Below are 10,942 nucleotides of genomic sequence, written 5' to 3' on the forward strand. Positions count from 1 at the left end.
TTTCTAATTCGACATTTTAATGATTGTAATCAATTATTTCTTAAAAAAAGTCATTAGTTACGACGATGTTAAGTTTTACATAGAATTTTTTTGTTTGTTTATGAATCTCGAGCAATTGTTTATGTAACGTGCATTGCATAAAACTATTCAAGTTGTAACTTCCTATACATTATAAGAGTAATAACTTTTACGATGCGCGTGTCGGGGTTTTGTAACGTTAACCCATCGTATGTGTAACTACTAACTAGTGCCCGTGACTTCACACGCACAAATAAACAAACCTATAAAACATACACCTATGAAAACTAAAAAAAAATCTTGTTTTTTTTTTGAGTATCAAAATAATTGTCTTGATTTTTTAAAGCGTGAACTATTTATGTAAATCGTGATTTAATTCAAAAATTGTGTTGTTTTTTTTTGGAAATTTTTAAATACCAGTCGATCAGAGATTTTTTTCAAATAGTTTTGAAGTCAAACTTCTATATGAACGCTTGACGGGACTAAACTGGTGAATCCGCGATGGGAGCGTTACGAAAAGTGAGATCGGGCGAGGCGAACGAAAGTTGAAAGGGGGAAAAGGATATAATTTTGGTGGAGCTCTAGAAGTTTTACTTCACTCTTGTGGTCTAAAGCAAACTCGTTTTTTTGTATTGTCGGTTTGTGTAAGGTCAAATTCAAATTTATTATAATTAGGTACCTATGTTGATAATAATTGATAGTAATTAATATATACCTAATTAAAACTGGTATTTCGTTAGAATACAACAAGTAATTCTCATTGAATATTTTTTATCATTCAGATAGACACAGTGACTCAAGTTTTATATAAATATATTTTAGTTAATGAGTTCAAGTAACGTGTTAATTTCTGTAAAACCAGAGAATGTTGTGATATCAAACAAACCTTGGTGAGATAATGGCGTTGAAATATAAAACTGCTTAACCAAAATATTTCCATGAATTTTGAAGGTAATTTTATTTATTTTCTGTCAGATAAAAATTATCCTAAGTTAACTCAGTAATAAATCAGTAACCGATATGAAACACTTTATAGGTATTCTGTATGTAAAATATATTTATAATATGCAAAGCTGTGTTAAGTAGCAATTATCGAGTGATAATTTAGCAATTCCGTTGCATTTTGTTGATAAATTATATATGTGAGAGGTTTTTATTCTTTTTTAAATTTATTGTTGCTTAATTTTGCTAATTTTCTGTTTTTTTTTGGAATATTTGAGAAAACATTTTTGTTACGAAAAGTTATAGAATAAACATCTAGTGACACTTAAACTCAAAATAAAAAACTTATCGCGAGTAAAACCAGGCGGCTGGCCTTATCTATATACAAGCAATAAAAATCATACCTATACAGCTGATATCAAAGATAACATTTCAAGTACTTTTGATAACAATTGGGTGCGATAGTGGTGAGTGACACTTGAGTGGTGAGTGCCGGTGGACGGGGAATCACAAGGACAGACAAACAAATTGTGCAAATACAAATATCCGACGACTTTACTCGTACCCGAAGTCACAATGAGCCCATTTTAAACAATGGTTGTCATTTCTAGCTGAATTTCACAAAGTTTCTGAATTTGGTCAATTTGGTCTTACTGCCATCTTTTGTACTCACTCACACATCACTTCAGCCCATCGCAGTCCATTGCTGGACATAGGCCTCCCAAAGTTCCCGCCAGACATTATGGCGCGAACTCATGTTTTGCCCATAGTCATCACGGTGGGCAGGCGGGTTGGTGACCGCAGGGCTGGCTTTGTCGCACCCAAGACGCTTCTGCCCGTCTTCGACCTGTGTATTTCAAAGCCAGCAGTTGGATGGTTATCCCTCCATCGGTCGGCTTTGTAAGTTCGACATCCACGGGAAGTTGTAACCACACATCTTTTGTACGTTATTCGCTTATGTATTTTAAATACCTTGCCTAGTAAAAAGTATACTTTCACATGAAAGTTACATTACCGTTTCCATTAAATATTCTTAAAAATTACATAAAATATAAAATTTCTTTATTCATGTAGGCGTAATAGAAAGTGGGCGTAGTAAAAACTTCTTAAACTTATTTAATATTTTTATATAACTCCGATGCGAAATTTTTTGGTTATTTACGTCTTATATTATGTTATGAATGAAAGAAAATCTGATCTAACTTTTGCAATCTATACAAATAAATAAAATTGGAGTGTCTGTTTGTAATATTAAAATAACCGCTTTTTACTAAATTCATATGTCTGTCTGTTGGTTCCGGCTAATCTCTGAAATGACTCGAACGATTTTGACGAGACTTCACGGGCTGACTGATGTAATAAGGAGTAACTTGGCTACTTTCATTTTAGATTTGTTTTTGAATTAAATTTTATAACTGCGAACTAAACAATAATTATTTTGTTGGATTCCACGCGAAGTCGCGGGCATATCTAGTAACTAACTATACATATTTAAAACAATTAATCGAAAGTTAAACATCACGCTGTGCAATAACGTACAATATCGTAGACTTTTCTTGCGAGATATTCAGATTTTTCTTGTTAGTTAAAGTCTTAAAAATAATGCAACTGGGCTCATATTCGAATATAATGTAATATATTTTCCATACAAATAAATGAAGACCCGGTTTTTTATCCGGTTATACTGCGAAAACTACTGAACCGATCGGAATAATACTTGTACCATAAGAAGCAGCGTGTTTGGGAGAAGGGTTTATTATTTGATATATTGGCGATTACTTAGTGTAAAAAATATGATCTTACAGAGGTCGCTAATATTCGAATATAACCTATAATATAGTTGTGAATTAATTTTAATATTATTTCTCTTTGCAGGTAGCACACAATGAACAGTAAGGACGGTCAGTGAAGTGCAGTGTGACAGTGGTACAGTGATGTGAGCCAGCATGCCGTCGGACGGTACAACGTGGTCTCCACCCGCGCCCAGCGAGCGCAGGCTCAGTAACTCCTCTGATGGCAGTGCGGGCAGCGGGTATTCTAAAGCGGTATGTATCTACATGTCATGAATCACCATCAATATACGTGAGATAGTCCACAGCAGGCAATTATCTTGCTCAAAGTCTGGAGCAGCCCGATTGGTGACGTACCTCGACCTTACAGAATTACAGATCACAGCTAAATAATATTGATTTCAAGTAGTGTTGAGTTCCTGTGGTGAGTAAGGTCCCAGTGGTGTTCAGAACTCGTGAGTACAGTCGGGATAGGGTCGGCAACGCGCTTGCGATGCTAATGGTGTTGCAGGCGTCTATAAGCTACGGTAATCGATTATCATCTCATAGCGCTATAAAAAAAATATAACACTACACAAGGGAATATATTTAGGGCCAGTTTTATCGGTCGTGGATAAAGTTTATCCGGCACATAAGTTACGATTTGTTATATAGTCTTTGTTTCCCTTAGAAATTCGCGTAAGGGGACTTAGCGCTCTCTCATTTCTTGTTTATAACAAATCTAATTCAGCCTTTACACTTTTTTATTCCGCCTAGTTTAAAAATCCGCAAAAAGTCGTTATAGCTACAGTTAAATACAATCACATTGCCCCTTATCTATAATATATATAAAAGCGAAAGGTCATTCATCACGAAATCTCCGAAACTATAACACCTACAAACTTGAAATTTGGCAGGTAGGCTCCTTATAGGATGTAGACATCCGCTAAGAACGAATTTTACGAAACTCAACCCCTAAGGGGGTAAAATAGGGGTTGGAAGTTTGTATGAGAGTCCCATGTTTTTGAAGTAAGAGATTTGAAATTTAAAATGTATGCTCTATAGATGGTGAGGAGGCGTTCAAATAATGTATCGTTAGAAATCAACCCTCTTTTGGGGTTAAAACGGGGTTGGTAGGTTGACTCACTCATCACAAAATCTCCGAAACTATAACAGCTATAAACTTGAAATTTGGCAGGTAGGTTCCTTATAGTGCTTAGACATTCGCTAAGAACGGATTTTACGAAACTTGACCCCTAAGGGGATAAAACGCGGGTTGGAAGTTTGTATAAAAGTCCTATATTTTTGAAGTAAGAGACTTGAAATTTACAATGTATGCTCTATAGATGGTGAGGAGTTGTCCAAATAATGCATCGTGATCTATATATATAAAAGAGAAAGGTCGCTGACTCACTCATCACGAGAACTCAAAAACCGCTGGATGGTCCCATCCACCCAGGATGGACAAAGATGAAATTTGGCAGGGGGGGGGGGGGTAGATTATAGTTAGTAGACTTCCGCTAAGAACGGATTTTGTGATATTCCACCGCTAAGGGGGTTTAATTGGGGATGATAGTTTGTATGAAACGTATACAGCAGCTATAAGTTCGCATGATAGGTTATTTAAAAAAATAATTTGCGTTAAAAATCTTAATAGTACATATCTTCATAACTATGCGAACTTAGTCGCGGGTAACAGTAGTAGTAACAGGCATTATAAAACAAAGTCCCCAAAAGTGTATGTGATCGATTCCCTCAAAATCTACTGAACGGATTTTTATGCGGTTTCACCAATGGAGAGAGGGCTTCAAGAGGAAGGCTTATGGAACGGCTAAGCCGATTATGATGAGAGTTTCACTGGAAGTTTGCCGGAAAAACTTTGTGTCACACTGATTTCAACGCGGGCGAAGCCGCGGGCACAGCTAGTTGATAGATAAGAATTAAAAATAAGTACTTAGTCATCGTAAACATCGCATCAATGTTAGCGTAACTATGGCGTCACCTCTGCTTGATTTATTCTTAACAAAACAATATCGGTGCTAATCTTGTGAACATTTTGATCGTTAGTCTGAATATCGTCTTAAATTCAAAATTTACTTGAAGTATCACTATTTTGTTTGAAGTATGAGTAAAATTTTATTTTACCAAATATCATTTTAAGCTTAAGTCTACGCTTCGGCCTGTAATATCCCACAGCTGGGGATAGGCCTCTATCCCCATGTAGGAGAAGGATCAGAGCTTAATCCACCACGCTGGTCTAATGCGGGTCGGATATATTCCCTACTATGAGTAACGATCGCTATCAGGTGTACACGATAACAATCGGGACCGACAGCTTAACATGCTCTCCGAGGCATATTGGGGAGATCCACAAGGAGGACAAACACCCAGACCACCACCAAAGCTTAAGTCTACCTTTGTTTTAACATAAACACCCCAAACTCGATGATACGCACGATACCTAAGCACAAACTCCTGGACCACCGGCAAACATCTGTATGGCTAATACAAATTTTTCCCATGAGCGTGGATCGATTACGTCAACGCCAGCGTAACAGCCATGACCGCTACGCTAACGCGTCGGTTAGGTTACAGCTGTGATATGAAAATATGCGATAGAAAAAATTAAAGTAACATACAAATAAATAAATAAGTAATAAATAGTCATAATCAGATAAGCTTAAACAAGTAAATTCATGCCGTTCGATTTATATGCTAAGTAGGTTATTAGCGAATCATTACGAATATTCACACTTACGTTTTTTTTCAAGTTTTCGTCTCATATTTGCATGAATTTGTAGCATTCGCCTGAATAATAATATACATACATAATGACATAAGCTATTTATAACTATTCTGTTGGCGCAGTGATTCACTGATTGAATTATTGATTAACTTTGGGTTCGATCTCCACTTACATCGAGCGTTGGATCCGGTCATACAAATATAATAATAACATACATACGTAACAATACATTGCTTTTGTTTACGTTCTGAACTCCAGCACATTCCAAAATAATCCAAATTCTATTCCAAAGTCATACCTTTACTAATCCCTGTAGCAATTGACCGATTCAATTAAACACGTGTGGTGACCACCTACCACTTTCACGCTATTGTTAACGTTACAAAACAGCGTTCGTAAGCGTCAGCGGTCGAGTTCGATCACGACACCGCTTACAGATGGTCACGATCTATTTAGCAATGTATCGCTTATTTGATTAATTTATGTAATTTGTATTAGGATTTATACGATATTTACCCCGCGATTTATTGCAAATTTAATAGGTATGTGAGAGAAAATAATTTTTACTGTCCGTTGTTTCTGCAATATAAAAAGAGTGGTGTGTTCTTGGATTTTGTATAGAATTAGTTGCATATTTTTCGATCTAACTTATTTTTATTATATTGTTGTTTTGCTCGAAATATAACCATGATAACATAATCCATATATCCATTAATACTAGCTGTCAAAACTTGTAATTGGCCGTATTTTTTTTTAATGTAATTCTAAAGTTGTAAGTTTTCGAAATTTGAAAATAAAATAGAAAAAAAAATAGATATCGCAAGCGTCTTTGTCTTCCTATTTAGTTATTAATTGTTTCATTTTCAGAACAAAAACACGGAAACAGTGCTGTTTAAATAATAGAATTATTTTTCTTCTAAAATATTGTGATGTAAATAAACAAAGCTCGTTCACACACGAGAACAGCGTCTTTGTATTTTTAAGTGTTCCTTGCTCGTGTATTAATAACCTTGAAATATTTGAGATGTTTATTGTACAAACAGGTGTGTTCTTATTGGTAATAATATTATTTTATATTTTATACCAAAAACTAATAATAATAATTTGTTTTGTAGTATCGATATGTACAAAAGACGATTTTATCGCTAGTACATTCTTAATTCTTACGGACAAAGAATAGAACTCTCTACCAGCCTATGTTTCCGTAAAACTTTAACATGAGGATCTTTAAGTAGCGAGTGAATAGAATACTTCTAGGTAAGCGTGCGCCATCATAGACTGCATTTTCACTTGTCATCAGGATAAAAAATGGTCAAACGCAAGCCTATCATTGTATAAAACAAAAAATAATAAAAAATGACGATTTTTTCCGAATAATTTTTAGGCATAGAATATGAAAGGACCTACTTGTTGTTAAGGACTGAATAAAGAATAATTACTTACGACTGCTCCACTGTGTAGAAATGGACTCCCTGCTAGACTGTCCTGATAAGTATGTATATATACTAAGTGCGCTTAAAAACATTAATAGCGCGATTCAGGCTCAGTTGGCGTAATTTCTTTCAGGCTATCCTGATCTGGATCCAGTATGCCTTACTATACTTGATTATATTTTACATCAGGCTATCCTGATCTGGACCGGACCGGGTCCTGATCCAGTATGCCTTACCATACTTGATTATATTTTACATAAGGCTATCCTACCTGGACCGGACCGGGTCCTGATCCAGTATGCCTTACCATACTTGATTATATTTACATCAGGCTATCCTTGTCTGGATCAGACCTGGTCCTGATAGAGCTTGCCGGATCTGGCGTGCCTCATTCTATCCTGATCCGGTCCAGATACATGATCTGGTTGAGCCTGACCGTTTTTCTGGTCGGGATGTCCTGCTGTGCCCTAACTCATTTAAACTCTGTTTACATTATTACCATTATTAAGATCTCACTACGATTTTATCATCTAAAGAAAAGTAGCTTACAATAAAATTAACAAAAATAACATGAAACAACATTTTTAATAGTAAAATTTTTAAGGAAACGCGAGAAATGCTAATAAATTTTTTACTTTATAATTTTTTTTACTGTCATCGTCGGTGCGTAAAAGATTACTTTAAATTGCTTTTACTTTCGCCATTGTTACTTTTTAGTTTTAAACAAGTAATTGCATGGCCTTCGACGGGTTTTCTTGTGTTATTTTTAACCGATTTACAAAAAAGGAGCAGGTTTTCTAATGTTTACGCGAATTTCACACATTCCAATGAAACAACTTTGTCGGATTTTATCGCGGTTTATTAAGTTTTTTAGATGCCCGACGTTTCGGATACTATGCAGCAACCATTATCACGAGACCAGTCATCGAGACTAAATCACTATTAGATCTTCATGATAATAACTACTGCGTCTAGTTATCTTAAATACTAGCGGCCTAGTGTTGTTTGGCTGTATACATTAATTTTTAGCTCAACCTTTTATACTTATGATTTAATTTTTGCTGCGTGGTTACAGTATAAAGAATATAGCCTCTCTTCCCGTGGGTGTCGTAAGAGGCGACTTAGGAATAACACAGTTCCACTACCACCTTGGAACTTAGAAAACCGACCGATGGCGAGGTAACCATCCAACTGCTAGCTTTGAAATACACAGGCCGAAGACGGGCAGTAGTGTCGTCGGTGGGACAAAGCCAGCCTTGCGGTCACTAACCTTCCTGCCCAGCGTGGTGGCTATGGGCAAAACACATAAGTTCACTCCAATTTTGTAACTTGTGGAGGCCCATGTCCAACAGTGGACTGTATTAAGCTGAAGGGAGGAATTTACCTAACTTTTTATATTAATTTTTTTATACTATGCTTATATTACTACTACTTTTACTATTTTTTTTACGCCTTAAGGTTGACTGGTAGATAAGGCTGTACGGCCTTAAGTCCGCCTTTTGCGCAACGTGTTATCTTGATGTGTTGTTATGTTGTTTTTTTTTGGACTTGTGTAATAAAGTTTAAATAAATAAATAAATATTATTTGGCGACGCGTTAGCGCAGCGGTCAGAGCACTGGCTTGTGGCTGTTACGTCTGAAATGACTTGTATAGGTTATTTAACGTCACGCTGAGTCATACAGACGTATGGTATAGTTACTTAAAACTTCAACCAAAATAACCGATATACTTATCTGAAATTCATACGAGTAATGTGACATCTGTCCTCCGCCTCATACCGTTTTTCAGTGGATACCGATTTTGATCATTCTTTTCTTAATCGAAAGCTGCTGCTTGTGACGTGATCATATTTAAATTTAATCGAGATCTGATGAATACTTTTTGAGTTACCTCCAATAATGAGTATTTACTTGACTATTTTTTTCGTCTACCTTCATTTTGTTACTGGTTGATGTAATTGAAGTCGATTTTTTTTTTTTCGTTTGCGAGGAAACACAATTATGCGTCTAATGTAATGTAAAACGCCGCAGGCAACAATTAGTATTCAATAAGCGATTTCTTTTACAAGAAAGGATGTTGCCAATCACACATCTCGCGGTTCACATACACACACATCAGTCTATCGCGGTTCACTTATCAAATAAACTTTAAATTAAAAGTTATAGAATACAAATTCCGATAAACGTTTTTTTGTACCACAGATCTCGACATTTATTTTCATAATTTGAATATCAACTCTATTCGCATAGATATAAGATTGATCGATTATTTTTTATACCTTTCGCTATAAAATCTCGCGCCAAGGGCGACAGAAATGATAAATATATCGAGTGTCTTATTTATGAGTCATTTATTAAATATCAACTTAAATTGTAGTCAGACGTACAGGGACTAGCGGAGTTGCCATTTATCAATAATGTAGAGACAGAACATATAATATGTTTTCTTTATATTTACATGAAAAAATATTTGATGTGATTTTGTAAATAAAAAAAAAAAAAAAAAACGACCGCTAAATTTGAAATATCACACAATGTATAAATACATTGTCTGATAATACATATAATTGTAAAAATGTTTTAATTGTATATTTTTATTTTATATAAAATATACGCCTATTTTTCTGAGTTGATAAATAACATTTGTATACTCAAAACGCATCAGAAACAGAGTAAAACAACTACAAACAGACATTTTAAACATCAATTTTGATCACTTAATACGATATTTCTGCAAATAAAAAAAAATTTATATTACAAAATGAACTTTTTTTTTATATATATCACCAGGTCGGCAAACAAGCGTACGGCTCACCTGATGGTAAGCGATTACCGTAGCTTATAGACGCCTACAACACCAGAAGCATCGCAAGCGCGTTGCCGACCCAATCCCCAATCCAACAGGAACACAATACTGCTTGAGAACAGTATTATTTAGCTGTGGTCTTCTGTAAGGTCGAGGTACTACCCCAGTCGGGCTGCTCCATATTTTGAGCAGGAAATTCCTGCTGTGCCCTACCTCAGTTAACAATACTATAACTAATTTAAGAATTATATCTGCGTATTTAAAACATTAAAAACAGAAATATTTGTAATTACAAATGTGTTAAACGTGTTTATTTATCGATAAGTTAATTTTCTTTAAAATTACAACACAGAAACGTGATATTGTGATGTAATTAGCGATTCAAACTAAACTGTGTTTGGTAAGCGTATTCATTGAGAACGATTTGATTGGACAAGCTGGCGAAGTAGTGACTTTTGACAGGTTATAGTGTTAAAAGAATTTTTTTTTCCTTTTTTTTTTAAATATAACTAGGTCGGCAAACAAGCGTACGGATCGAAGCGCGTTGCCGACCCGATCCCCAATTCCCCTTAGGAGCTCTGCTTACTAACCAACAGGAACACTGCTTGAAAGCACTTATTTAGCTGTGATCTTCTGTAAGGTCGAGGTACCACCCCAGTCGGGCTGCTCCAGCCCTTTCCTGTTGAGCCCTACTTCAGTGTGAGTTTTGACTTTATTCCTTGTAAAGTGGACTATCTAACCCAAAAATATGTTTTCGATTCGAACCAGAAATTCTCTGAGATTAGCGCGTTAAAACAAACTTTTCAGCTTCATAATATTAGTATAGATAGAGCCTGCTGTATTGTATACTTATGCCTTTCCTTAAACATATACCTATCTTAACATTAAAAACTCTCAAAAGAAAAGGTGTGCCTTTGCATAATAATTATATTTGCTTGCAAACGAAAAAAAAAACAACTTACATTGACCACTAATACAACGTAAGTAGGCAAAAAAGAAAGTAAATACGCGTTATTGGATATAACTCAAAGGGTACTCGCCAGGTCTTGACCAAATTTAAACAGACCCATGATAAACGCCACCTTTCGACTAATGTGTGTAGTAGTTATTCTGAAATTTGAGAACTTAAATCTTTTTCGAAGTCAGTTAATTAATGGTAATTGTTGACTTTCGATGAAAGTTTTTATTTATTAGTTATTTATATTATTTTATTTATTTATTTATTTAA

General features: G+C 35.2%; 1 protein-coding gene across 1 annotated transcript in view; it reads left to right on the plus strand.

Annotated features, from left to right (window-relative positions):
• The window catches only part of LOC123663968, a 116,843-nt gene that overhangs the window by 588 nt on the left and 105,313 nt on the right, over window positions 1-10,942 (plus strand). Inside the window, exon 2 of the mRNA XM_045598605.1 lies at window positions 2,836-3,005. Coding sequence (XP_045454561.1) covers window positions 2,907-3,005 — 99 coding nt within the window. The 5' untranslated portion in view covers window positions 2,836-2,906. The remainder of the gene's footprint in view (window positions 1-2,835; window positions 3,006-10,942) is intronic.

Source organism: Melitaea cinxia, chromosome 21 (genome assembly GCF_905220565.1).
Source record: "Melitaea cinxia chromosome 21, ilMelCinx1.1, whole genome shotgun sequence".
In the NCBI taxonomy this organism is placed as follows: domain Eukaryota; kingdom Metazoa; phylum Arthropoda; class Insecta; order Lepidoptera; family Nymphalidae; genus Melitaea; species Melitaea cinxia.